At 38.0% G+C, this 27,782-nt stretch overlaps 1 protein-coding gene and 1 long non-coding RNA gene across 2 annotated transcripts in view; one reads left to right on the plus strand and one right to left on the minus strand.

The window, feature by feature from the left end:
• Window positions 1–10,828: 10,828 nt before the first annotated feature.
• On the plus strand, window positions 10,829–12,688 carry LOC134331569 (uncharacterized). The gene is made up of 2 exons (XR_010015135.1): window positions 10,829–10,892; window positions 12,504–12,688. It is a non-coding gene; the product is annotated as an uncharacterized LOC134331569 (long non-coding RNA).
• Window positions 12,689–13,760: 1,072 nt separating this feature from the next.
• col6a1 (collagen, type VI, alpha 1) overlaps window positions 13,761–27,782 on the minus strand; it is a 32,711-nt gene continuing 18,689 nt past the window's right edge. The window contains exons 21-35 of the mRNA XM_063013311.1: window positions 27,613–27,675; window positions 27,439–27,501; window positions 27,288–27,338; window positions 27,172–27,207; window positions 25,818–25,880; window positions 20,811–20,876; window positions 20,069–20,104; window positions 19,308–19,344; window positions 18,300–18,308; window positions 18,014–18,147; window positions 17,413–17,522; window positions 17,139–17,325; window positions 15,990–16,164; window positions 15,869–15,898; window positions 13,761–15,039 (exon numbers count right to left, since the gene is read on the minus strand). Of these exons, the coding sequence (XP_062869381.1) occupies window positions 14,459–15,039; window positions 15,869–15,898; window positions 15,990–16,164; window positions 17,139–17,325; window positions 17,413–17,522; window positions 18,014–18,147; window positions 18,300–18,308; window positions 19,308–19,344; window positions 20,069–20,104; window positions 20,811–20,876; window positions 25,818–25,880; window positions 27,172–27,207; window positions 27,288–27,338; window positions 27,439–27,501; window positions 27,613–27,675 (1,641 nt within the window). The 3' untranslated portion in view covers window positions 13,761–14,458. The remainder of the gene's footprint in view (window positions 15,040–15,868; window positions 15,899–15,989; window positions 16,165–17,138; window positions 17,326–17,412; window positions 17,523–18,013; window positions 18,148–18,299; window positions 18,309–19,307; window positions 19,345–20,068; window positions 20,105–20,810; window positions 20,877–25,817; window positions 25,881–27,171; window positions 27,208–27,287; window positions 27,339–27,438; window positions 27,502–27,612; window positions 27,676–27,782) is intronic.

The following is a 27,782-nucleotide window of genomic DNA, read 5'->3' on the forward strand; positions in this document are numbered from 1 at the left end:
TTCCAGCTTAAACAGGTTTTGTAAAAAATGATTTTAATAAAAATCAGACAATATTTTATTGTGGAGTAGTTGTGCAGAAATGTAACTGAGTTTATAAACATATTTACTTGCATTTGTATACATGCATTTATATACTATGTTTATAATACTGTCTAAATAATATTAACAGATATACAGTTCATGAGCACAACTATTGCAAATAAGCCATTTATACGGACAAGTTCCTCCCATGGAATCTGGCTTTTTAAACAAAACATGTCAATTAAACGCACACAGCTGCTGGTTTATAGTAGGTGTTTAGGCTTGGCCAGTGTTTAGAACTTGGTGGTAGGTCTTGCAATTGTTAACAAAGCGGACACGCAACATACACAACCAACATATCAACACTGACACAAACACATACAGTGTATCACAAAAGTGAGTACACCCCTCACATTTCTGCAAATATTTTATTATATCTTTTCATGGGAAAACACTATAGACATGAAACTTGGATATAACTTAGAGTAGTCAGTGTACAACTTGTATAGCAGTGTAGATTTACTATCTTCTGAAAATAACTCAACACACAGCCATTAATGTGTAAATGGCTGGCAACATAAGTGAGTACACCCCACAGTGAACATGTCCAAATTGTGCCCAAAGTGTCAATATTTTGTGTGACCACCATTATTATCCAGCACTGCCTTAACCGTCCTGGGCATGGAATTCACCAGAGCTGCACAGGTTGCTACTGGAATCCTCTTCCACTCCTCCATGATGACATCACGGAGCTGGTGGATGTTAGACACCTTGAACTCCTTCACCTTCCACTTGAGGATGCGCCACAGGTGCTCAATTGGGTTTAGTCCATCACCTTTACCTTCAGCTTCCTCAGCAAGGCAGTTGTCATCTTGGAGGTTGTGTTTGGGGTCGTTATCCTGTTGGAAAACTGCCATGAGGCCCAGTTTTCGAAGGGAGGGGATCATGCTCTGTTTCAGAATGTCACAGTACATGTTGGAATTCATGTTTCCCTCAATTAACTGCAGCTCCCCAGTGCCAGCAACACTCATGCAGCCCAAGACCATGATGCTACCACCACCATGCTTGACTGTAGGCAAGATACAGTTGTCTTGGTACTTCTCACCAGGGCGCCGCCACACATGCTGGACACCATCTGAGCCAAACAAGTTTATCTTGGTCTCGTCAGACCACAGGGCATTCCAGTAATCCATGTTCTTGGACTGCTTGTCTTCAGCAAACTGTTTGCGGGCTTTCTTGTGCGTCAGCTTCCTTCTGGGATGACGACAATGCAGGCCGAGTTGATGCAGTGTGCGGCGTATGGTCTGAGCACTGACAGGCTGACCTCCCACGTCTTCAACCTCTGCAGCAATGCTGGCAGCACTCATGTGTCTATTTTTTAAAGCCAACCTCTGGATATGACGCCGAACACGTGGACTCAACTTCTTTGGTCAACCCTGGCGAAGCCTGTTCCGAGTGGAACCTGTCCTGGAAAACCGCTGTATGACCTTGGCCACCATGCTGTAGCTCAGTTTCAGGGTGTTAGCAATCTTCTTATAGCCCAGGCCATCTTTGTGGAGAGCAACAATTCTATTTCTCACATCCTCAGAGAGTTCTTTGCCATGAGGTGCCATGTTGAATATCCAGTGGCCAGTATGAGAGAATTGTACCCAAAACACCAAATTTAACAGCCCTGCTCCCCATTTACACCTGGGACCTTGACACATGACACCAGGGAGGGACAACGACACATTTGGGCACAATTTGGACATGTTCACTGTGGGGTGTACTCACTTATGTTGCCAGCTATTTAGACATTAATGGCTGTGTGTTGAGTTATTTTCAGAAGACAGTAAATCTACACTGCTATACAAGCTGTATACTGACTACTCTAAGTTATATCCAAGTTTCATGTCTATAGTGTTGTCCCATGAAAAGATATAATGAAATATTTGCAGAAATGTGAGGGGTGTACTCACTTTTGTGATACACTGTATATACATGCTCGGCTACACATTCTACTATATATTCACTTAATCCCCCAACCTACCACAGTCACTAACACTTCCTGTTGCAACATATACTTAGAGAAAAGTAGCTTTCATCCATCTTCAACTCTTTTTTCTATCAAACCATTCTCAGGCCATCAAACAGATGCTGAAATTTGTGTAACGTGCTGTGCTGGGTCAAAATTTACATAGAACTTAGGTAATAAATGGCAACGAGTTCGGTTTCTGTAGCTGTGTGGAATTCTCTGGTCCAGACCACAGTAGTTTGTGGTCAGTTAGGGTTATGGTAAGGTTTTGTGCATTTGTCATTTAAAATCTGACAATTATTTTCCTCTTCCTTCTGTTATTCTCCCTCAGCTCCATGACTACTCACATGCTTGGTAGAGATGGGTGAAAAAGTTCATGTTGGTTAACAATATTTCTAAATATCAGCACAATTTTGTCCAATTTAACAAAACAGATGAGGTAAAGGGAGAAAATTTTTCACACCAAGATCAAACAATGAAGCTGAATAGGACAGTTTATTGTGATAATCTGCATGTGCAAATATATACAATATTTTTACAATAATGAACTGGTTGTGTCAGGGCGGCACGGTGGCTAGGTGGGTAGCACTGTCGCCTCACAGCAAGAAGGTCCTGGGTTTGATCCCAGGTGGGGCGTTCCGGGTCCTTTCTGTGTGGAGTTTGCATGTTCTCAGGCAAGTGAGGTGAACTGGAGATACTAAATTGTCCATGACTGTGTTCAGTATAACCTTGTGAACTAATGAATCTTGTGTAACGAGTAACTACCGTTTTTTTTCATGAATGTAACCAAAGTGTGTAAAACATGATGTTAAAATCCTAATAAACAAACAAACTGGTTGTGTCAGAGTTGCGAAAATTTAGAACAAAACAGATTATGCTAGCGGCCTCCAGCCCAGCAGGTATAAGTCTTGAAATAAATAAGTGGAATTTTTTGTAGCTCTAAAGGAGTTTTTGGGGAGGTGTTTCACTGTTTCTGGCAGGTATATTGAAACTGACTAAATTAAAGCTAACTGCTTCTCGTGCTGGTTACAGGTACACGCTAGTGAAACTTCACATAGTTCACACAGTGCATAATTCATTTCTAGCCAAACATGTCCTGCTTTAGTCAAGTGTACGTAGAAAGAGATACAATTATGAGAGTTTTATCATCCTCTAATAGTATAATTGGGTCATAATTTTGGAGGTTAAATAGTGACGAAAGATAAAATTGGATAAAGCTGCATCAACATTTTTATTGTACTTGGTAAGCCACAGTTTTAAATATGGAGCTTTTTACATTTACACAATGATTGTATATATAATCAGGGTCATCATAAAATACTTTGAGGTCAGGGGATGTGTAATAGTTAGCACTAACTATTAAAACACTGATAGTTAGAGGAAGAGGCACTTCTTCTACAGTAGATGAAGAACAGCTGAGAAAGGTAGGCTGAAACATATTTATACTTACTCGTCTCTCATGGTGAACAGTATGAATTTTCTTAAAAAGGAGAGAGAGTGTGTGTGGGTGGGGGGGGGGGTCTGTGTCTGTTTCGTCTCCAAGGCTCGGCGTGACTCATTCTAAAGGAATGACTTCATATGTTCTCCCTTCTAGCTGCAAACTAAAATCCCACTCCAAATTCAAACTCTAGTGTATGCATTATCATGGTGTCACTGATGAAAAAATGCATAGTACAACAATTTTGGTAACACCAAACCAGTCTTTTCTGTCTTTCAGCAAAAAATTACATTACATTTTCATAGTTGAGTGAACAAGGAAAGATGGTAGAGAGTGTCCTAACATGTTGGATGAAAATCTCTTATGGGTGTTTGATTGAATTGAGTTCTGGTGACTTTAAATGGCAATGTTAGCTCAGTGGTGGCAGATTCTGGCTATTATTAGGAATTCTGATGTTTGGAATCCCGTCTTTGCTAAGCACCCACTGTTGGGCCCCCTGTGCAAGGCCCTTTACCCCTTTCCACTCCAAAGGTGCTATATAATGCACTCTGACCACACCTTCCAAAACAAAGTGAGAATATGCAAAGACAACAATTCATTATACTTTATATATAACAATACAGGCATTCTGTTCAATATTTTTATGGGTGTCATCCTGAAAGTAACCACTCTCAGTGGAATAAAAATGTTCAAACGTATTGTTTGTTTATTAATATTTTAACGTCATGTTTTACACTTTGGTTACATTAATGACAGGAACGGTAGTTACTTATTACACACACAAGGTTCTTCAGTTCACAAGGTTATATCGAACACAGTCATAGACAATTTAGTGTCTCTAATTCACCTCACTTGCATGTCTTTGGACTGTGGGAAGAAAACCGGAGCACCCAGAGTAAACCCACACAGACAAGGGAGAACATGCAAACTTCACACAGAAAGGACCCGGACCACCCCGCCTGGGGATCGAACCCAGGACCTTCTTGCTGTGAGGTGACAGTGCTACCCACTTAGCCACCGTGCCATCCCAAACGTATTGATTAGGTAAACAGTCTGAATAACTTTGATTGATTAATTGCTTGCCTTTTTTGTCACCTTAAGAACACTCACTCTTCTGTTTTTCCTTACATACAGCTTATAAACCATTTCATATATTGAAGTAGAGTTATTTAAAAGCATTTTACTTATTTAATTAATAACAGTGTTTAATCAAACTGAACACAGCCAGGCTTCATGAAAACCTATTATCACCTGAAGTAGCATATCCTGAAAGGTCTTAACAACCAGCACAATACTGCAATCAAAAATGTCTGAATTCTTATCATTCTGGAAAGGGCTGCACAGACATTTATAAGGCTTTTAAACACCATTAAATTAAAGTGGGAGCTTTATCACTAAATAGAGAAAAACTTGGAATGTACTGGTGAGTCTTTTCAGAAGTGATCAGCCTACTAAAACTTCTCCAAGTGCCCATCAACCACTAATCCATGAAGTCACAAAAGAATCCAGCAAAAAAAAAAAACATCTAACAAACTGCAGGCCTGGATTGCTTTGGAGGAACTTGGTGTACAATATTAAAAGGAGATTGGCCAAAAGTCCTAGCAATAGGAAAGTTGCATTTTCAAAAATGATTCTGATCTAGTGGAACATAAAGGCTCCCTGTGATGACCCCAAGCCCTATTGTGTTAAAAAGACATTATTTTAAAAGACATTATTTCCCTTAAATCTGGGATAAAGCTTACAATACATTTCACTATAGGAACATTATTTCAAATAGTGGGGATGGTTTGCTGCCTCAAAGCCTAGGCAACCTGATCCATAATTGATGGAACCATAAGTCACTTAAAAGTCTTTGTGACTGAAGAGCCTACGATCTGTGCTTTTTACTTTGATAATTCTGATAAATGTTGCTGTTAAAATGGGGTTGTGCTTAAATTTAGCCATTCTGTCCAGATTAAAATTATACATCAAGGTTCATTACAGTACAGTCAGTCCTCCTACTGCATGAATAGGAAAACAGCACTATTCAGAGAAAACTCATAGGGAGAACATTCCAAATCCTCAACTTAACTCTGGGCTAAAACCCAGGTCTTCGAAACCCTGGTGGTGCACTTACACATAATGCAATTTACACCGACCAGACATAACATTAAAACCACCTCCTTGTTTTTACACACACAGTCCATTTTATTGGCTTCACTGACCATATAAAAGCACTTTGTACTTCTACAATTACTGACTGTAGTCCATCTGTTTCTCTGCATGCTTTGTTAGCCCTCTTTCATGCTGTTCTTTAATGGTCAGGACTCTCCCAGGACCACTACAGAGCAGGTATTATTTAGGTGGTGGATCATTCTCAGCACTGCAGTGTCACTGACATGGTGGTGGTGTGTTAGTGTGTATTGTGCTGGTATGAGTGGATCAAACACAACAGCGCTGATGGAGTTTTTAAACCAACCAACAACGCCTGTGAGTCCTGTGACCACTGACGAAGGTCTAGAAGATGAAGGTCCTGACCATTTAAGAACAGGATGAAAGCAGTCTAAAAAAGTATGTAGAGAAACAGATGGACTACAGTCAGTAATTGTAGAACTACAAAGTGCTTCTATATGGTAAGTGGAGCTGATAAAATGGACAGTGAGTAGAAACAAGGAGGTGGTTTTAATGTTATACAGTGGGGCCAAAAAGTATTTAGTCAGCCACTGATTGTGCAAGTTCTCCTACTTAGAAAGATGAGAGAGGTCTGTAATTTTCATCATAGGTACACTTCAACTTTGAGAAACAAAATGAGAAAAAAAAATCCAGGAAATCACATTGTAGGATTTTTAAAGAATTTATTTGTAAATTATGGTGGAAAATAAGTATTTGGTCACCCACAAACAAGCAAGATTTCTGGCTCTCACAGACCTGTAACTTCTTATTTAAGAAGCTCTTCTGTCCTCCACTCGTTACCTGTATTAATGGCACCTGTTTGACCTCGTTATCTGTATAAAAGACACCTGTCCACAGCCTCAAACAGTCAGACTCCAAACTCAACCATGGCCAAGACCAAAGAGCTGTCGAAGGACACCAGGAAGAAAATTGTAGACCTGCACCAGGCTGGGAAGAGTGAATCTACAATAGGCAAGCAGGTTGGTGTGAATAAATCAACTGTGAGAGCAATTGTAAGAAAATGGAAGACATACAAGACCATTGATAATCTCCCTCGATCTGGGGCCCCACGCAAGATCTCATCCCGTGGGGTCAAAATGATCATGAGAACGGTGAGCAAAAATCCCAGAACTACACGGAGGGACCTGATGAATGACCTGCAGAGAGCTGGGACCAAAGTAACAAAGGCTACCATCAGTAACACACTACGCCGAGAGGGACTCAAATCCTGCAGTGCCAGGCGTGTCCCCCTGCTTAAGCCAGTACATGTCCAGGCCCGTCTGAAGTTTGCCAGAGAGCATATGGATGATCCAGAAGAGGATTGGGAGAATATCATGTGGTCAGATGAAACCAAAATGGAACTTTTTAGTAAAAACTTAACTCGTCGTGTTTGGAGGAAGAAGAATGCTGAGTTGCATCCCAAGAACACCATACCTACTGTGAAGCATGGGGGTGGAAACATCATGCTTTGGGGCTGTTTTTCTGCAAAGGGGACAGGGCGACTGATCCGTGTTAAGGGAAGAATGAACGGAGCCATGTATCGTGAGATTTTAAGCCAAAACCTCCTTCCATCAGTGAGAGCATTGAAGATGGAACGTGGCTGGGTCTTCCAGCATGACAATAATCCCAAACACACCGCTCGGGCAACGAAGGAGTGGCTCCGTAAAAAGCATTTCAAGGTCCTGGAGTGGCCTAGCCAGTCTCCAGACCTCAACCCCATAGAAAATTTGTGGAGGGAGTTGAAAGTCCGTGTTGCCCAGCGACAGCCCCAAAACATCACTGCTCTAGAGGAGATCTGCATGGAGGAATGGGCCAAAATACCAGCTACAGTGTGTGCAAACCTGGTGAAGACTTACAGGAAACGTTTGACCTCTGTCATTGCCAACAAAGGTTATGTTACAAAGTATTTAGTTGAACTTTTGTTATTGGCCAAATACTTATTTTCCACCATAATTTACAAATAAATTCTTTAAAAATCCTACAATGTGATTTCCTGGATTTTTTTTTTTTCATTTTGTACCTATGGTGAAAATTACAGACCTCTCTCATCTTTCTAAGTAGGAACTTGCACAATCAGTGGCTGACTAAATACTTTTTGGCCCCACTGTAGCTGATCCATGTATTATAAATGGATGTAAAAGACTTGATTACGGACAGACCATGTAACTGATTAAACAATAATAAGGTAGTTATAACTTGGAATTACCTAATATGATAAACCCCCCCCCCCCCCCCCCCTTCTATTTTTATTGGATACGATATTCATTAATTCCTGTATTTTCATAAACAATGACCTTAGGGGAAGATTGAACCCAGATCCCCAGTTGCAGTGTTCCACCCCCTCACTACAACACTTCTGTATTATAGGCCCTATTTTATTATCCATTAGTACATGCATGTAGCCTGCGTTAGACTGTGCCAGAAAGTTAGCTTAATAACTAAGCCTGCAATATTTCCCAGTGGATCCATTATAAAGCCAAAAACAAGAAACCGTATCACAAGAAATTCTCAGTTAGACGTTAGTCACTTCCTATCCAACAATCCAATAAATAACTAATCCCAGATAAAAATATAGTGTATGATTAAACAGAGCAGCTAAACATGAGATTATACTAAGGAGCTTCTTAAGTTAATGACATTTCAGAGGTCAGAGCAGTTAAGAAAATACAGTTTTACAGTTATTTTAATCATTTGACTAAAACTATGCGTACACAATTCTGAATTCTTGTGTTTGCTTTTCAGCCGCAGTCATTGCTAACAGGTGTATAAAATCAGTTATATAAATTAAATGACATGCTTCCAATTTACTTCCAGTAGAACCTGACTTTTCCAAGTGCTTTGACTGAATGGGTACAAATTTCCAGAATACTGTCCAACATCATGTGGAATCGAATCACAGAGGTTATACGTGTATATTAATGCTCACAGTTTTGGAATGAATTGTCCCACAAGTTAATGGGCAGGTGTCCACATACTTTTAATCTTTTAGTGTATTAGCATCTGAACCTATTTTTAAATGCACTCTAGTGAATGAGACTACTATTCAGAGTTTTGTACTTGAAATGTTCTAAAACAGTCAGCACAGCACCAACCCCACCATAATTCCACCAAGCTTTCACAATTACATAAGCATTTTCCCCCTCCATTTCCGCTCTTTTATATTTTGGACTCCAGCTGGTCTGGGGACTGCTTAACAGTGGGGCTTTTTTTGCAAAGGGAGACTCATAGCCAAATGGAAAGAATATATCATTTGGGGTTTATTACAGATCTGAGCTGCTGAGGTGCCTGTCTATTAAGAATACGGCAGTAATTGGTGAGTGGATGCTTCCATTGAGTCACACATAAACAGGCTGTAGTGTAGACTGTGGACTGTTTAGCTGGTTGCCATGGCCTTTTGTAGTGTATTAAAACAATTAGCAGTTGTAGCCTAGTGGTTAGGGTACCTGACTAGTAATCGAAAGGTTGCTGGTTCAAGCCCCTCCACTGCCAGGTTTCCACCGTTGGGCCCTTGAACAAGACCTTTAACCTTCAATTGCTTAGACAATATATACTATCACAGTACTGTAAGTTGTTTGGATAAAAGCATATGCTAAATGTCGAAAATGTAATTTTAAGTTATTCTGGGGTTTAGTAGTTAATTTATTCAAATTGTATTGTTTTTAATAATTACAAAGGCCCCAAAGCGGCAAAGCAGACCCAAACTGTGATGCTTTTTTCACTATACTTTACAGCTGGCATTATTCAATTGTAGTGTCTTTTTTCCTTCAAACCCCAAGTCAGTAATTTCTGCCAGATTTCTGCCAAAATGTCTCATCTATCTACAAAACATCATAGTGTTGCTCCCTCCCTCTTAGTGACACAGTTTCCAGTAGCAATGCATGCACTTGATGTTTCTGTGTTGTTATGTATGTTAAGGGTTTGTTTTTTGCCCCCTTTCCTAGGTATAGTTATCTGTTTCTTACCTTAATGATTTTACCGAATGTCTGTGTTCTCTGTAAGTTGTATTGGTATTTAAACCCTCAAAGTATGCCAACTCTGAGCTGTGTAATCTAGTTTCCGGTTTGTTCTCTAGTATTTATATTTTACATTTACATTTTTGGCATTTAGCAAAGTGACTTACAGTACAGTATAAAGTCTGAGCAACTGAGGCCTAAAGGCCTTGCTCAAGGGTCCAACAGCAGCAACCTGGCAGTGGTGGCACTTGAACCAGCTACCTTCTGATTACTAGTCCAGTAACCACTATGCTACTGGCTATAGTAGTGTGTTACTAGCCTATCTGTGTATTAACCCACGCTTTGGACTATGATGCCAAATAATAGCCATAGTTAGACATCTGCTGAGTTCCTGAACACGAATCTTTCCTTGTCTTAACAACTGTCATATAAGTATTGCAGGGAATCCATGTGATTTTAAGCAGTGCTGAGTAACAACACTGCATAGAGCAGTGGACTACTTTTATAATAACTATGATGATTCATACACACACAAGATTTTTACCTTTTACTGTAGGGGCTCTTTTTCAACATAATTCAGCAGTGCACATTGTGCTCTTGGTGTAATCTTTGCAGGACAAGTTTAAGTAAAGAAAAAACGGAATGCATTTCTTCTATCTGATCCTCCAAGTAATTTTAATACAAGATAAAGACGAACTGAGTAGTTTTATCTACAGGTTTTCACTATTTATGAATAATGGCTCTCACTGTGGTTTGCTGGAGTCCAAGAGCCTGGGTATTGGCTTTTTTGTTTTAAATCTACATTTGAATTTCTTTAGAATGGGACACCATTGTGTTGGTTTTTGAGACCTTCTAGCCTGCTGTTTAAGTGAAGTTTAGATTTATTAGGCAGTAATCATACCTGGGTGTTGCTGATAAAAAGGACCCTAGTTGTCAGTTAAATTTGGCAAACTGGCTGATTTAGTAGCTAAGGGGTGATTTACTTCGCACAAAAGATCAGGTAGGGCTTTTCAGAGACTTTACCATTTCTAACTCCAAAACATTTGGAAATACTACGTAAAAACTGTTCTTAAAAATGTACATTCCCATACAACGATTGCCAGTTTCTCTGTTTGCTTCTGTTTGCTGATGGTAAACAGCCAACTTTTACTGGCTGGTCAGTGTATGACTCAGGGTTTCCTGGTTTTTAACACTTGCACATGTGTGGGTGTTCAGTAATTTTACATTCAATCTTATTTTTTGCTGTTTTGAAGAGCGTTTAAATGGATCCCTGAACCTGACCTCCGCAAAATTGATTAAGCACATTTGGAACATGGTAAGGCAGAATTCTTCTCTCCACCTTTCTCTTTTCTCCTTTTTCCATTCACTACAATCCAGCCTAAATCATAAGTCACAAGTAATCAATACACAAATCCTAAATCAATTTCCTTTAGTAACAATGTTTATCAGTTTTTTCTTCTATTTTAGTGTCTCTGTTGTTCTAATTTTGAGGTTTAGCTCTTTCATCTCTCATTTTTTCTGGATACGGTCTCCTCCAGATGTTGGATTTTGTTGTTTGGAGCCAAGGCAGCTGGAAGTTGTTAGCATTTTCTGCAGAAACTTTTGCCCCCCTTTACCCTAAACTTCTCCCACATCACACAGGCCCGATTTTCATGAATTTCCTTGGAATGGCCTGTGGAACTGAGGGAATATAAAGACAAACAGTTGTAATCAGAAATCTTTAACCCCTCTCACTTTAAAAGATATTACATGTGTGTTGAATTTTATGAAAATATCCAACAAGAAGTCTCAGTTAGAGAAATAATAGAGAAAGAGAAATAATATTCTCACAGAATCTCTATGGGATTTAAATCTGAAGACTGGGAAGACCACTCCCGAATATTCCAGGACTGATTCCTTACACAAGCTTTGGCTTGGTTTACTTGGAAGAGTTTCCGACATTGTCTTGTCGGAAAATCCAGTTATCATAAAGGTTGAATTGCTCTATAGAGGACATAACATTCTTCCTCACAATGCCTTGGGATTGCTGTGATGCTGCCAGTCACACAATCAAGACTGCCAGTTCCTGCAGCAGTAAAACATCCCCACATCTTCACTGACCTACTTCCATGCTTGACTAAATTAAAATTAACTCCACATGTTAATGACTTTGTTCTTTTTTTCATTCATTTCATTTTCATCAGCCATTTTATCAGGGCCAGTGCGAGTCCTTTTTCACCAGGAAACAGTGGGCATAAGTCAGGAACATACTGGACAGGGTGCCAATCCATCACAGGGCTAAAATAAATGTTCTAATGCAAGCTGTGTCTGCTGGCAAAGATCAATATTAGGTCTAGCAGTGCGAGGATGGACCATTTTCCCATTTTCACAAATGAGTTCAGCAACTGGGATAAGTAAATGACATATTGAAAAACACAAAATACACATGTTTCACTAATTTGTCCATTCATTTATCTTTAATGTCTGGTTTGTCTGGTTGTTGTGGGTCCTGCACCACCTGAAATCTCTGTACTGAACTACGAATAAATCCCATTGCACATTCATGCATTTACTCACAGCTGGGAACAGTTTAGATCAGCTTTTCCCCTTTTGCATGATTTTAAAGGACGGGAGGAGGTTGAAGTACTCATGCAGACATTGGGAAAATATGCTTAATTTCTTACAGTGACTGGGGGCATGGTTTAAACTCTTAAAGGTCTTTAGGACCCTGGTGCTGTGTGACACCTTAGCTACTTACTGTGTTACCAAACAGCGTTTATCATTTTTTTGTTAGATTTTGTTAATTTTCTAATGGTTTAATCTTAAACCCTAAGGTTTATTTTCCTAGCATAATTGTTTAAACCCTTACCAATGAATTTAACAGTCGATTGCTTAAGAAATAGTGTAGGCTACCTGCTGGTCATAATAATATGTATTCTGTTTTCAGGTGGCATGGATTCAACATGAACTGCCTGAAGACCAGAACCACATGTTGAATTACAACCCAAATCTTTACTGGAGGAAAGACAATGGTGGCTGCAAGCCAGAACTACTGGTCAACATTACTGGCACCTCTGAATATTTAGTAGACCATGAAAAATATCTCCTGAAATAAAGTGTGTTGTGAAACTGCTTGGAAATAAAACTCATAGTTTTATGTTGAGTTATGTTAAGAGGGTGGCACAGTGGCTTAGTGGGTAGCACTGTTGCCTTACAGCAAGAAGGTCCTGGGTTTGATCCCCAGGCAGGGTGGTCCTGGTCCTTTCTGTGTGGAGTTTGCATGTTCTCCCCGTGTCTGTGTGAGTTTCCTTCAGGAGCTCTGGTTTCCTCCCACAGTGCAGTCAGGTTAACTGGAGACACTGAATTGCCCTATAGGTGAATGGGTGTGTGTATGTGTGTATATGTGTGTACTGATGTGCCAGTTTCGTCTGATTGACAATCACCTGTGCCTCACAGGTGTCAGTTTACTTCAGGTGGAGGTTTTTCTATCTCATGGTTTCTTCCTCTCACACTCACCAGCTCCTTCTTGGCACACTTGCTTTTCTCTGAAACCATGGTGTCTGGATGCTTGTCCCGGTCCGGTCCAGTCTGATCTTCTGCTGGCTAGTGATGCCAGTGTGCTGTATCTTTCTGGAAAATCACCCCACTCTCCCGCCATTTTTTACAAGTGTACGTCAACTAACTATGTATTATGCTGTGCATCATGGGAATATGACCTGGGATTTAGCTCAATTAAATGATCCGCCCACTCACCATGTCCTTTTCCAACTAAACATCTGTTGAATGAGACGGAACAATCCATTAGAGAAATCTGTCAGAAGCAAGACAACTGCAAGGAGCAATGAGGTCAGTATCACTGTGTAATAAATGCTCTTCAGACTTTATAGGTGGGAGGGTTGGCGATATTTAGAGATGGTGACTATTTTTAGCTAAAGCTATCAGTTTTAAAACTTAGCAACCAATATTTACTCACTCCACGCCTGCTTGTTTATAAAGCAAGCCACAAACACAATTTTTATTCCAGTGATGTGCAATTGTGACCATATACAATTGAAGCGTAAGGGTATAGCCTAAGGATATAAAAGTGGCATCTTGGCAGTAGTAGTGACTTTATGTTTTGACTTGCATTCCTTGCAGGATTAATAAAAAATCAATGATGCTCATTACATAGAAGTGTATAAGTGATTCACATAAGAGGCAGTAGTGGTGGGATGAAGCATGTTTTTATTGAAAACTTATCTACAGCACCCCTGTAATTAGCTCCAAATTCATTTGTAAAAATACACAATTTGACATAATTCTAATGGTAAACATGTTTAGGTTAAAAATTTTTGAAATACTTTGCCTACAAATTGAAATGGAATTCAGTGAAACCTGAGTGTACACTGTTAGCACCAAATTTCTTTTCAAGTGATGTTTAATGGAATTATGGAATTCAAAACATGATATACAGGGCAAAATACGAATTCACACTTCATGCAGATAATGTGAACATGTACATTATTTTTCAACATGTTTAAAGATGATGTAAAAAATAGCACATGTAAAGATGAACAGGAATATTTTGTGCTATAGCAAACTAAACAAAATAATTTCCAATGTACATGAATAGACCTTCTGTTCGGTTGATCAAAGCACCAAAACATATTGAAATATGGGTGTAAAATACATCTGCAAACATCTTTACCTTCCAAAGACATACAAGTGTCAAAAATAATCAGTGTCTATACAGAATATTCTCTCTCCGTACAGGATGTAAAATGAAATATGGATCATATTTTATGAGAAAAACTAAGTTAAAGCTGGTGCTATATTGCCCCACCCTTTGCATTTTAAGGCACTTCTTAATTTCCCTTTCCCATCCCAATCAGCTAGTGTTTTAACATGACATGCCCTGTCCCCTTACATCAGTGAAATCTTTCGAGACACAGTTTGGTAAAAGACACCCCTGAGCAAAGTGTGGTAATCAGCAACCTTAAAGAGATTACGGTACGGTTGCCCCCGACGCACCAGGTTAATCAGATTGACTTCATTCACTTGATTCCCAACAGCCAAAATATAAAGCTCAATGCCTGCGTTGTTCACCTTATTAACTACATCTTCTATCTGTTTGCTGGTGATCCCTTGCGAGCGCCCGTCTGAAAACACCAGCAGCTTCTTTTTTCTCCTTCCACTGTCCTTGAATTGATTTATGGCGAAATCAAGCGCGCTCATCACCTGCGTGTTACTGTCCTGAAACGTGGCATTTGCGATCAGAGCAGCAATCGCTGTGGCATTGTTGGAGAAGGGAGCTTCTATGTTAGCGTTGGTACTGTACTGGCCAACTGCAACACGAACCGCTGTGGCCGGCCCCGCCCTTTCTGCAGACAGGAAGCGCCTGACCAGCTTCTTTGTAAAGTCTTGGGTCATCTTAAAGTTCTTGGATCCCACACTAGCTGAGCTGTCCATCATAATAATGACATCTGTAGACTGATTGAAGGAAACTGAAAAAAAAAAAAACCATTAATACTATTTAATACACTATAAGTCTGTGTTTCAAACATTGTAGGTCTTTTTAAATTTTAGCTTCACCTCAATGGTGTCTGATTTACAATTTAACTTGGATAGTTGCTTAGATGCATTTTCCTACTTTCTAACATCTTAAGTTCCTACATTATAATACTGATTACACTTGCAGAATTCAAATGATAAAGGCTCTTTCACTCTTGCAATATCTATTAAACCCTAACATGCTGTTTAAAGCAAACTATACTATACATCAGTGAACAATGTGTTATTTGATAGATAATAATGGTGGGCTGGGTATGTAGTAAGGATACAGGTGTGCAGACATGATCAACATGATATATTTATTAAGATAAAACTAAATAACCTAAATTCACAACCAGCAAAGGGAACTAGGGATGAACATAGATCAAGGAACATAGATTAAGGAACACTGCCTTTATTTAGACTTACATGTTTCAGTGACTGATTAATTGTTTTTTTTTTAACTCTTTAAATATAACAATGCTTTTAGGTCCTCATACAACTACATGGATATTCTAAATGATTAAATGCAAAGTTGAAACCACATTGTTAGCAGTTTGGGTACCAAATTAGTAATAAGTAATCGCTTAAAATTAGCACTTCATAAGCAGAAACATTCAATCAGCTCTAACACATTTAAGTCTACAATACCTTTTTCAGTTTGACTTTAAGCTCTACAAATATAAAGTTCAGTCATGTTGTGCTTTTAGGTCTTGAAAATGGTACAATGTTTAGGAAATGTGTCCAAGCAAATGACAAAACAAAAAAACTACACATACTTACTTGGACATGTATATGTAGGACACTTCTTGTCTGTTGAAAAAAATATAATCAACATGAGATCTTTTTAAATGTACTGTACTGTCTTATGAAGAAGAAAAAATAAACATGATAAGTATCTTACCTTTACATATACTGTCTGTCAGATTCTTAAGGAAGCCATCAGTAAGGAGCATGGCAAAGTTGTTAAGAACAAATGAGAAGCCTGGTGTTTTCTCATCATTCAGACAGGACGTATCTTTTACCCTGTCGGGATTGGGCGGTCTACCTGAATAGTCTACAACACCTATACCACCAACCTGCCATAGAGAAAAAAAGATTGAATCATACAGTACATGAGCATGCTTTAAAAATGTAATAATTGTTTTTAGTTTCATTCATATATTTATTTAATCTTTTTCACTTTATCTTTATAGAGATACAAAAATTCAGAGCCTATTCTAAAACACTGGGTGCAAAATGGTAATGAAGCTTAAATAGGGACAGGGCAACAATCAATCACAGGCATCACTGTATTATACTAGTATAGTAGTAACACTGGAAATGTTTACATGTGTAAATATTTATTACATAATTAAGCTGATCTATTAAAACCTTCTGAGATAAAATAACTAGAAAAATCATACAAGCATTATAGATGCTGTTCCTACTACCTTTATGCTGCTTTTGTTGCCAGAACATTAGATTTTCCATATAATTTCAGAGAAAAACATTAAACATTACACTGTTAAACATTCTGGCAACCAACTAAAAACAAAAATAAGAAGTCCAAACAGAACAGTTTAGGGCAGTCTGTAAATAATCTGTAATCTTAACTTTTAAAACTACTGCAGACTCATGTTTTCCCTTTGTTCAAAGGGAAAACATGAGTCTGCAATAGTTTTAAAAGTTAAGATTACAGATTATTTACAGACTGCCCTAAACTGTTTTGTTTGGACTTCTTAAGATTGTGCCACACTTTTTTCTTCAATAATTGCTTTTCATAATACATAATGACTTTTTTCAAAGCTCTGGCCATTTACAGCATTTTCCTCTATTAAAAATAGCCAAATGCAACAGTTCTTCTAAAAACCAGGCCTATTTGGCATTGGTTTAGAAAACCCTTCCAAGTAGTACATATCCCAAGGGTTGTAGAATGAAGTTAAATTAATTTCACAAAAAATGGTTCAACCTTCAGCTTTTCAGGTCACTTCTCTTTGGGTTACACAAACATGTGTTTGCTTTTTTGCTGTTTGACAAAACTGGTAATATATTCATGGCAATTCTCTCTCACCTTCAGCCCTTTGTCACACAGTGTTTCCAAAGGCACTTTGTCTCTTGTAACATCTGAACGGCCATCAGTCAGTACCAAAACTACAGTCTTTTCTGTAATTAGCCGGCTGATCATGTTGTCCAGTGAAAACTTGAGAGCTTCTCCAGTGTAGGTGGCTTCAGCCAGCCAGCGGAAGTTTTTAACAGCTCTGATGAAAAAAAGAACATGTGATTAGATACATACAGGGGGACAAATGTATTAACCAATGGAGAGAACTGAATTGTGCCCATCATACTGTTTGAGGTCTGTCAGGGTCTTTATGTTGGGGTCACCGAGAACCACAGCCTCTTGAGCATTTTTTCCACTGTACTGCACCACACCGACACGGGACTCATTCCCACCAAACTGCACACAGGAAGCAGAGAGGATGTTAAGGACCTTAATGGCCCCAATAAGAACATTTAGTAATTTGGTAATTGTGTTAACATGATGACATTTGGGGTGGAATAAGGCTTATCTTTTTGGGTAATACAGCCTTCCTAAGCCACAATGCTAGTACACAAATAGAATTAACAGACTCATTGTGAACACACCATCTCATAGTGACTACCACAACATTAAAGTGCACTTGGACTCGCATTTTTCTTCTCTTGTATATACATCAACTCTTAAAAATGTAAAACTAAAATAAAGGAAGGCTTTAAAAGGAATATTTGTGTGAGCCTTAAATACATTTTCCCGAAAACAAAGACGACTGGGTCACGAAGGTCATCCTAACTATCAAAAAACTATGCCAAATCAGGAATGCGCTGAGGCAACCCCTAAAACAGGAGGAGCCAAAGGAAGAAAATAAGTAAACATATATCCAATAAGACAATGTACCAAACCAGACTTACTCTGACTTGCTGATCCCCGACCAGTCTGTCAATGACAGCTGTAATGAAGAGCTTAGAAATGACAAAGTTGTCTTCACCAATACTTTCAGAGCTATCCAAGATAAATACAATGTCCAGTGGTCCACATTTGCACTCTAAACAAAGACAAAGAAAATTAGGAAAATTAATTCAGCTAATTCCCAAACCCATTTTTTCTATCAGCATCACAGAATGGATTGTAAAACACAAACCAAAAGCAGAGTCACGTCTTCTGGCTCACTTTAAAGTGAAAAAAACAAACACTCACCACAACAAGCTGAAAAACACAGAAAAACAGAGAATTTCAATAACACAGCATTTTATAAAATAGAGTCAAATAAATGACCCAAGGATTACAAACTCAAGATAAGGTTCTACTAAGTAGCAGAGACAAAGTAATTACATTAAAAATTATTATACATTTATAAAACATGTAACCTGATCGTATAACTCAAAGCAAGAGGAGTGTCTTTCAGTAACAGTGCTGTTCTTCAGTTTGAAAAGGCTCCAACATGACTGCTGTTTTTAACATCTAGGCTATAATTCTAACATGAACCAGCTGTAGTTTTAAATTTCACTTTTACATCATATGACCAAAAGCATGTGGACACCCCTTCTAATTCTTTCAACTACATCAATTGCTAACAGGTTTAAAATAATATTCTTTCAGCTCTGTGGAATAAGTTTGGGGAGGGACCATTCCTGTTCCTGTGCACCAAACCAGGCCCAAAAGACAGTTTAATGTGGATGAACTTCAGTGGCCTGCACAAAGCCCTGATCTTCAATGTATTAAACATCTTTAAGATTAATTACATAGAAGATTACAAGCCAGGCTTTCTCACCCACCTGTGACTGACCTCACTAATGCTCTTTTGACCAATTTAGACCAAGTACCCACAAATGCAAAATGAAGAATTAAGGGTGTTGGAAACAAAGTGAAACCCACACATACATACTCATGGTTCAGAAAAAGGATGTTCAGTAAGCTCATGATCAGGTGTCCACATAATTTTGGTCATACAGTGTATCTGCCCAAACATACTGTATGACATTCTTTCTTCATACCATTTATACTGAGTCAGGTATAACAATACTACCTATTGATAAACATCTACTTTTCCAAAGCTGTTCCTTTTAAGGCTTAAACTGCTTGTTGTGTTGTGTTAAAGTCTCCCTTTATCTGCAAGTCATCCAAAGTTTTAAGTCTGATGTGTAGGAGTCCATGTCAAGATTAAGAAAAAAAGGAGGTGACAAAAGAAAGGTATAGACTACTTACAGCACATCTTCATGATGATATCTAGAATTTCACAGTCCTACAATAAAATACAAAAGTAAGTATACTTATGTTTGCAAATATACAGATGTACAGAAATATTCAGACCTTTGCTATAGCACACAACGTTGTGGCCAGGTGCATTCAGTTTCTAAAATAGGAATCTACCTGTTGTATTTTGAGGTAATTGTACATTGTTTAAAAGGCAATTGGGGCCCACAATTTACACTACATATTAAGGAAAAACTAAGCCATAAAGTCCATGAAACTGTCTGTGGATCTTGGCTATTGTGACATGTGTAGATTAGGGTAAATATATAAAACAGGCTGACTGTGTTCCCAGGACCACAGTGACTACAATGATTTTGGTCTAACTTTGGATGTACTTGGAGTTGGCCATCATCGAGAGCCTTGGCTAGGTGGGTAAGGAGAAACCAAATAATCAAAATGTATTTTGATAATTTCACTGGAATCCATTCAAGTTAATTACATGTAATTTCTTTTAGTTTGAGACTGAGATATTTATTTACAAATGATTATAACTTTTAACTTGTCTTTACCAAAAATGCAGACTGTTTCCTGCATAATCACCATATTGCAGCCACATGGTAATTCCTTCATTGCTACATAATCTCTTAATTGCCTCTTAAAACTTAAAAAGAGTGTGATCATTGTAGTGATATTGTTTGACACAAACATCCCAATATTGTCAATTACTGTGCTTTATCATCTGAAGGGTTTAATGATTGGTAAGACCCACTTACATCAACTCCAGCTGGTCCCGGTGGTCCTGGTGGTCCCTACTCATTAAGAAGAAAAGAAAAACACAATGATTTATATAGAATATTCCCAGCTTTCACAATTTCTTTCTTACTGAATATACACTAGAGACTATGCAGGAAAGACTATTCAGATCTGCAAACAAATAAAGCTCTAAATAAGAGTACTTTGAAGATTCTCTTCCATTGTGGATGAAGTCCAGAAACAGAGACGAGCATTATGGAAAGGATGCTGAGGTTCTTCCCAAAGGCTTAGACTCGTAACTCATAGAAAACATTTATCATCAGTACTTGCGAAATATAAGTTCTGTCTAGCTCGAGAGGTTTTAAGTAGTAGTATCTTCACTATGACCTCTTGACTCTGAGGTTTGGACTTTGTATGTGTGGTCTGTTTGTATGAAAATATGTCAAGAGGGATTACTGTTATTGTTAACTGTCAATGTTAAGTGTTATTGCGGAACTTTATTTAGCAGCTGTCCCAACTTTGTCCCAAATTTGTTTATATTTACAAAATACAATTAATTTGGTCAGCCTAAACAATAAAAGTACATTTCTTTTTAATTTTGTCAGTTAAATAAAGTGAAATTAAAAGTGAAAGAAATTTAACAGATCACAGATTTTTGTGTACTTTCAAAATGCAAGTACATATTAGCTGATGTCATTTTCCCACATGGGCTACTTTAATAATCTTTGTTAGCAAGACATTTGTGGTAGGTAAAGAACTCACAGGTAATCCTTCAGGTCCTCTGTGGCCCTTTGCTCCTTTTGGCCCAGACTGTCCTGGTTGGTTGTTCTGTCAAAGATATAACATAATTGTAAGTTTACAATCAGACAGCTTATTAATTTAGTCGAAAACTCATAAAACACATACAAAAATGCTGACAGTAACATAATACTTAGTACACTATATGCCCAAAGTGGTAGGGCAGTGGTAGCTCTGTGGTGTGGGTACTGAACTAGTGTAGGTTGCTGGTTTAAGCCTCAATATTGCTACTGTTTGGACCCTGAGTAAGGACCTCAACATACGACTGCTTGCACTGTATACTGTCACAATTGTAAGTTGCTTTAGATAAAGGCCTCTGCTAAATGCCCTAAAAAGGAATGTGAATAAAACAAATGGGTAACTAACGTTGGGTAATCAGGTTGTCCACATAGTGTTGCTACATAGTATATGACCTAGTGTACAATATACACAATTTAAGTTGCACAGTTTTTCCACCTCAAACAGTAGATGCATCTACATCGGAAATGTACAGCCAGAGTCCAGTACACTGTGCTGATTTTCTTACTGTTGAATGATTTTAGCAGAATATAACCAAACTGCACTGAAGTGACCAGGTCATGGCCGGGCTGGTATGATATTACCACACACCTACGGTGCTTTTATAGATGCCTCTCTCATGCTAACTATACTGCCTTTAAATTCAACACTTTAAAGTTAAAAGAGTGTTGAGGTCACAGTGTGAAGTCCTAATGCAGGTATAGTATGGCTCGTTGCTGTGCTGTAATTGTCTTCACAGTTATCAGACCATATGAGGCCCCCTGGGTCTGGGAGAGGCTACGTAAGCCGCACGAAATGTTTATAACCAAGCTAAAACATTTCCAAACAGTCTTTACTAGTAGAATGGCAGAACACCGTTTAAGGGCAAGTGAAGATTCAGAAAGGTGAATGAAACAGATCTACATGATGCTGATACGTAAAAGGTTAAAATATAGTAGGGAGAAACAAGTATATGAAAGCTGTTTTTTTTTTTTTACTTTTATATACTTTTAGTGCATAAACAGTATTTAATTTATTTAATTTCCCCTTTTTACTCAGTGTTATTTACTACTGTAAATTTTTCACAGCCACATCGTTCTTTGTTTCATGCTGGTCTCTCTGATGTCATATGTCTTTACAATGTTTCATCAAAATCAGTTAACATACAGTATAAGACATGAATATATGCAGATGTGGAAATAAAAAACTAAACAAAGTCTGTTCACTGTTCAACATTCCTGAAGAAGATCTAAAAATCAATTAAGATGTAAATCAGTCTGAACTTAGTTATCTACCAGTACAGGTAAACTGTGATGCAATAGTATGACAAATAGGACATGAAAATGTCTTTAAAATCAAACTCAGAATACTGTTCATTCTGTTCAGAGCTCAGACTAGTTCTAAGAGCTAAAATAATCAGTCCCAACTGAGAAATAAAACAAGATCCTAATGTTTTAACTTGGATGTGTGACAGTTCATTGAAGGCAGAGCAAAGTGGAAAGCCTTATTTTGTTAGTACAAATATACATACTTGCAGGGCTGGTAGATTTCATTAATTCCTTTAAAGCAACCAAGTAACCACTATAGAGTAAGGCAAAGAGAGCTGCACATAACCACCCCCAATTCAGAAATCAAAGCATGAATATGCATCTAAATGTAAATGTAACGTACGTGTTCAATAAAGGCAAACCAATGTTTAACCTCATTTTGTGTTTTTAAATCCCCAAACTTTAAATGCTCAGAGATTTAATTATTTCCCTAAAAAAAGACAAAAAGTCAACATGTGGGCTCCAGGTGTGAGCCAGGCTTGTGTGACATCAACAGTGTTACCAATTGCCAAGCATAACAAGAGACCTTCAACTTTTTGGTTGCACTCTGTTTTCTGTTCAGAGGGAAAGCAAGTGGGGTTGTGAGCAAAGTTTAGCTAAATGTCTCAGTATAACCAGTATTTTTAAATATCCCACAAAATATATTATATGTAGGACTAAAAATCTAATAGTAACACTGTTTTCTCCCAAATTTAGATGTTGGCATCTGTCATATAACATGAATGGCACCAATTTGGGAGCATCTGGGAACCTGAGACATGTAAAGCAAGCCAGAGCCTTTTTAAAAACTGTGGTTTATGCTTTGTCAAGTGGAGGATCGAAACAATTGGATAAGGGCGTTGACCTTGCCTGAATATGTAGGTCTACAGATGCCTGAGATTGGCTAAGGTTGCATTAATGATAAGAATGAGAAGTCTAACACTTTTACATCTACATTCAAACATTCAATCTTCATTCTACCACCAGTCTATTCTTTCAAACCTAGTATTCTTTATAAAATTGTCATCATGCTCTCCACTGTACACACTTCAAATATGTTACTTTATCAACTTTAGCAGCAAGAACTGCATTCAAAGTGTTCATAACTTGGAATTCCCAGTTTGCTTTGAAAAATTGCTTGAATTCAGCCATCTGATAAGGCTTTAAAGCATTAACTGTCAGTTTAAGGTCCTGACCCTGCCACTTAAAGGGGTTTAGGTCTGGACTTTTACTAGGCTACTTCAAAACCTTCTTTCTTCTAAGCCATTTAAAGATGGACTTTAGCGCTTTGAATTGTTGTGTTGTTGGATAACCCAATTTTGTTTGAACTTCAGATCAAAGACTGTTGACTGAACGTTCATCTTGTCTGATTTTCTGATGTAGAGCAGATTTACCTAAAAAACTAAATAATTATAGAAAAAGGTGCATTTTTGTCCAAAGATCTAAAATTAAATGTTCCAGAACAACTGGGACCCTGAAATGTACATATTTTATACTTAGTTTGATATTTTTTTATTGGACAGTAAATATAATTAATTATAATTAATTATATAAATAATATGTAATTCAATTCCAGGGTACTATCAGAAACAATAGTGAATTACTTTTTTTCAACTAAATTATTTTGGTGCACAAGCCCTGTGTGCCTTGGGTTCAATTCCAGTCTATTGTCGTCCATCATTATAAGCTCAATTGGACATGGGAAAACATCTAAGAACCAATAGAATAGACCGAACCAATAGAATCTGTCAGTTCTGCAAACACACAGATTTCTGCAACAGAAAGTAAAAGAGCCAAATGTAAGATGACAAATTTGTTTAAGCATTTCCTGTTTTACTGAATAAACACAGACTACTGGGCTCAGACTCACTATCCAGACCCCCTCAAATCCTTCTAAGAATAAACATAAGCTTGTAAAATTACATTCTTTAGAAAACATTATAAGCAGTTTTTGACCACCCTAGAGGGACTGAACTGTTTACTTAGGTGAACTGGATTTTCAGAATCTTGTAAACAAGGAGTAAAAAATGCTCCTGATTTAGAGCTGTTTAATCAAATGTTTAGACTTCGCAAGTAGTGATTATGAGAATGTTACATTTAAAAAAAACAATTTGAAGAAGTTAATGTGCTACGAACAGCTAAAAATCAACTGAGAAATTTATAGCTGAGATCAAAAGTTCACCACTTTTGCCTTGTAATCTAATATACTTCATTGCATATATCCATTAAAAATTACACACAAGATGTCTTTTAGCTTTGTATTGATTAAGTATTATGACACACAAATTAATTTCAACATTATTACTTTGTAAAGCCATAGCTGACAGTTATAACTGTAAGAAACTCCTGGTGGGGCTCTCGGGTGGTGCCATGGTCTATTACGTCTATTACATCTATTATGTCTATGTCTGAGTGGGAGGGCAAAAGCCTGGCGTTGTGTTGGTGCCCTGTAAAGGGTGATTCTGTCCTATGACCAGTGTTTCAATGTGAAACCAGACCTGCCATGATGATAGAAGTGATAAGTTGGCACCCTGTTCAGGATATTACTGCAATGTGTTGTTGGCTGGCTGCCCTATAGTTACTTTAGCTAGTTAAGATGGTGGCAGATTGTGCCCTTTCAACGAAATAAAAGTTACATCATATGACAACAGTTGTATTTAGTTACCTATTAAGATCTAAATAAAAATGATTAGATGTTTCAATTGCTGATAAACTAAAGATTTTACAGAGCCACAATGAGTGCAAAATGGTGTTCCAAAAATGCTCTTGTATGTGCATTGTTGTTTTTAATACAGCTGTTGGGAGAAGGTATTTCATAAACATAACATTAATGTTTACTTTAAGGCTGACAACACACTTATACTTAGTAAACATAGTATTTACTTGATAAACTGAATAAGGACATGCTGCATGCAGTTTTTAAGCCATATGGCTAAATTTGTGTTGTTTTTTGAGAGATCTGTTTTTCGGACATAGAGCATATGGGACGTATTACACACTACATGGCAGTTGAAGAGTGTGGCTTCAAAAAACTACATTCTTGAAAATCTCAAAGCTGTTTTATAAAAGGGATAGTAAGTAAAACATACTAAAAGCTTTATTAAAAACTATATATTAACTTTATCTATTGTTTTGACTATAGTTTATGTAGCATTAACTGTTATAAACCTGTTGATCATAGGACACAAACAGTGTGGTATTTTTTAAAGATGATTAAAACAGTGGATGTTCCACACACAACTGTACACCAACAGAACACTTTCCAAACCCCTTTAATCCCATCCCTAACCCTAACTAATAAAAACTGTACCTTACATACCAGCAGTTTTCCCTTGAACTATGTTTTCTCAGTCAATAACAGATACAAAGCTGTCTAAGCTTCAAGCTGGATGAAAAAGCAAAACAATCTGCTGACAATCAGACAAAATCAGTGAGGGACTTTTAGTCCTAGTATATGCAAAGTGATAGCTAAAGCAGTGAGTCAGTTACCAGAAGATGAACAGTATGAGGTAGAAGCAGGCAACATGTGCCAGACAGATAACGTGCACACAAATAGGATGGACAGAGTGTTGAGGAATGGTTATACACAGCACGACTGGAGGAGTAGACAGGTGTCTTAGAAAAGAAGAAAGCAATTTTGGTCTGACTTATGTCTAAATGCACTCACATCTGAGCCAGGGTCACCAGGTTCACCGTCATCTCCTTTGGGGCCTGGAGTTCCTCTGCTTCCCTGAGAAAGAGGCAAAATAGATAAAGAGTGGTGCATTGCATTAGGGAGGACTGGTTCTGATTTACTGAAGCACAGGCAAACATCAGAAAGCCGATTTACAAACAGCATCGATAGTGTCTGTCAAAGAAAAATATGAGAAAAATAATGCAAAATAGTGTTTGTTTCTATGTTTTGCAGATTTGCCTCAATTACTACACCTTGGGGTCTTGTGTGCTGCTTAGCACTGCAAAAACATGTAAATGTCTTTTGCAGTTTGCACAGTGGCTGCAGTTATTATTGGAAGGTAGCTTAAGAAATCAAAGTTGAAGATCTAGTCTATTAAAACACAGTAACTATCAATTATGCAGTAATATTGATTAAAACACATTACATAAGCCTGTTCTGGAACTGGCTGGTGTGAACACACAGATTGATTGTTGCAAGCTCTGATTTAAAATGCATACTTGCTTGTGTCCTGACTGGTTTCTAATGTAAATAACAGGATTATTTAAACAGCTGTATTAAATATAACCACTTTAAGATTTGGTAAATTCTAGATATAACCTACATTTATATATATTTATATTTCATTTTTTGTTTTCTTGTTTTCTAATTCTTTCATACTTTATCATTTTTATGTACAATTATACTTTATTAAACACAAACACACCTGTTAACACAATTGTTTTTTTTCTTTATGCATTTTCTCCTCTTTTTCTCCCTTTTGCAATTGCCCCATTGCATCATGCTTCCTCTCCACCAATGCCTATCTCTCCTCTGATTGAGGAGAATGAGGCTAACCCACGCCCCCTCCGACACGTGGGCAGCATGCCGTATGCATCTAATCACCTACACTTTGACGAGTGCAGTGCAGCTTAGCTGCGTGTACGGAGGGACACACCCTGAGAGCACTCTTTTCTCATCTCTGTACAGGCGCCATCAATCAGCCAGCAGAGGTCATAATTACATTAGTCATAAGAGAGACCCCTATCCGGCTTAGTCCCGCCCAATAGGCCAACAGGCCAATCGTTGTTCATGTGGCCGCTCAGCCTCAGCCGGCAAGGCAGGGCTGAGATTCGATACAATGTGATTTTACCGCTGCGCCACCTGAGCGGCTTCCTGTTAACACAATTTTTGATAATCTTTGTTGTTTTGTAGATGTCTAATCATATTAGCCTAAGTGCTATTAATATTTATTTACTATTTATAAGGATTTTAGTTCCCGAAGGAAACCCATGTAGACCCAGGGAGAACATGCAAACTCAACACAGAAAGGACACTATTAATAAACAACTATTACTATACCACTTACAGGTTCTCCAGCATCTCCTCTAGAACCAGGATAGCCCTGTAATAACAAAAAAGACAATTAAATATCAAGTGCAACAAATCAATTGACATATAATAAGTGCATTTTAATAGGAATACCTGGAAACCATGGCAACCCTGAGTTCCATTTCCCAGTGGTCCGTCTGGTCCCTATTGATTGAACAACAACATTACAGCAATCAATTATTAAACAATTTAAGTGACATCATTTTGTAGAAGTTCATTTAGAGAGTGAGCAGGATTAACGTACCCTCTCTCCCATCAGCCCTCTGTCTCCTGGGGCTCCTTTGATTCCTCTTGGTCCTTTAGGACCCTGAACATGAAGACGATACACTTAATGGTGTTTCCGCTATTATATCAGGTGTGCTTTTTTTTGAAAACTCAAAATTTTTTGATAAAGTCCTCAGTGTGATTTTTTTCTTACCTCAGATCCTGTGGGACCCTCATCGCCACGATAGCCGGGCGGCCCAACTTTTCCAGGTTCACCCTAAAGTCATTAAAATAAATAAATAAATTCATCATTTAATTAACATGGATGGCTAGCTGTACTAAAGAAGTTTAGAAAGGGCCATTTCCTATTCCTGCATGACTAAG

This window comes from Trichomycterus rosablanca, chromosome 17, assembly GCF_030014385.1.
Source record: "Trichomycterus rosablanca isolate fTriRos1 chromosome 17, fTriRos1.hap1, whole genome shotgun sequence".
NCBI classification, from domain to species: Eukaryota; Metazoa; Chordata; class Actinopteri; order Siluriformes; family Trichomycteridae; genus Trichomycterus; species Trichomycterus rosablanca.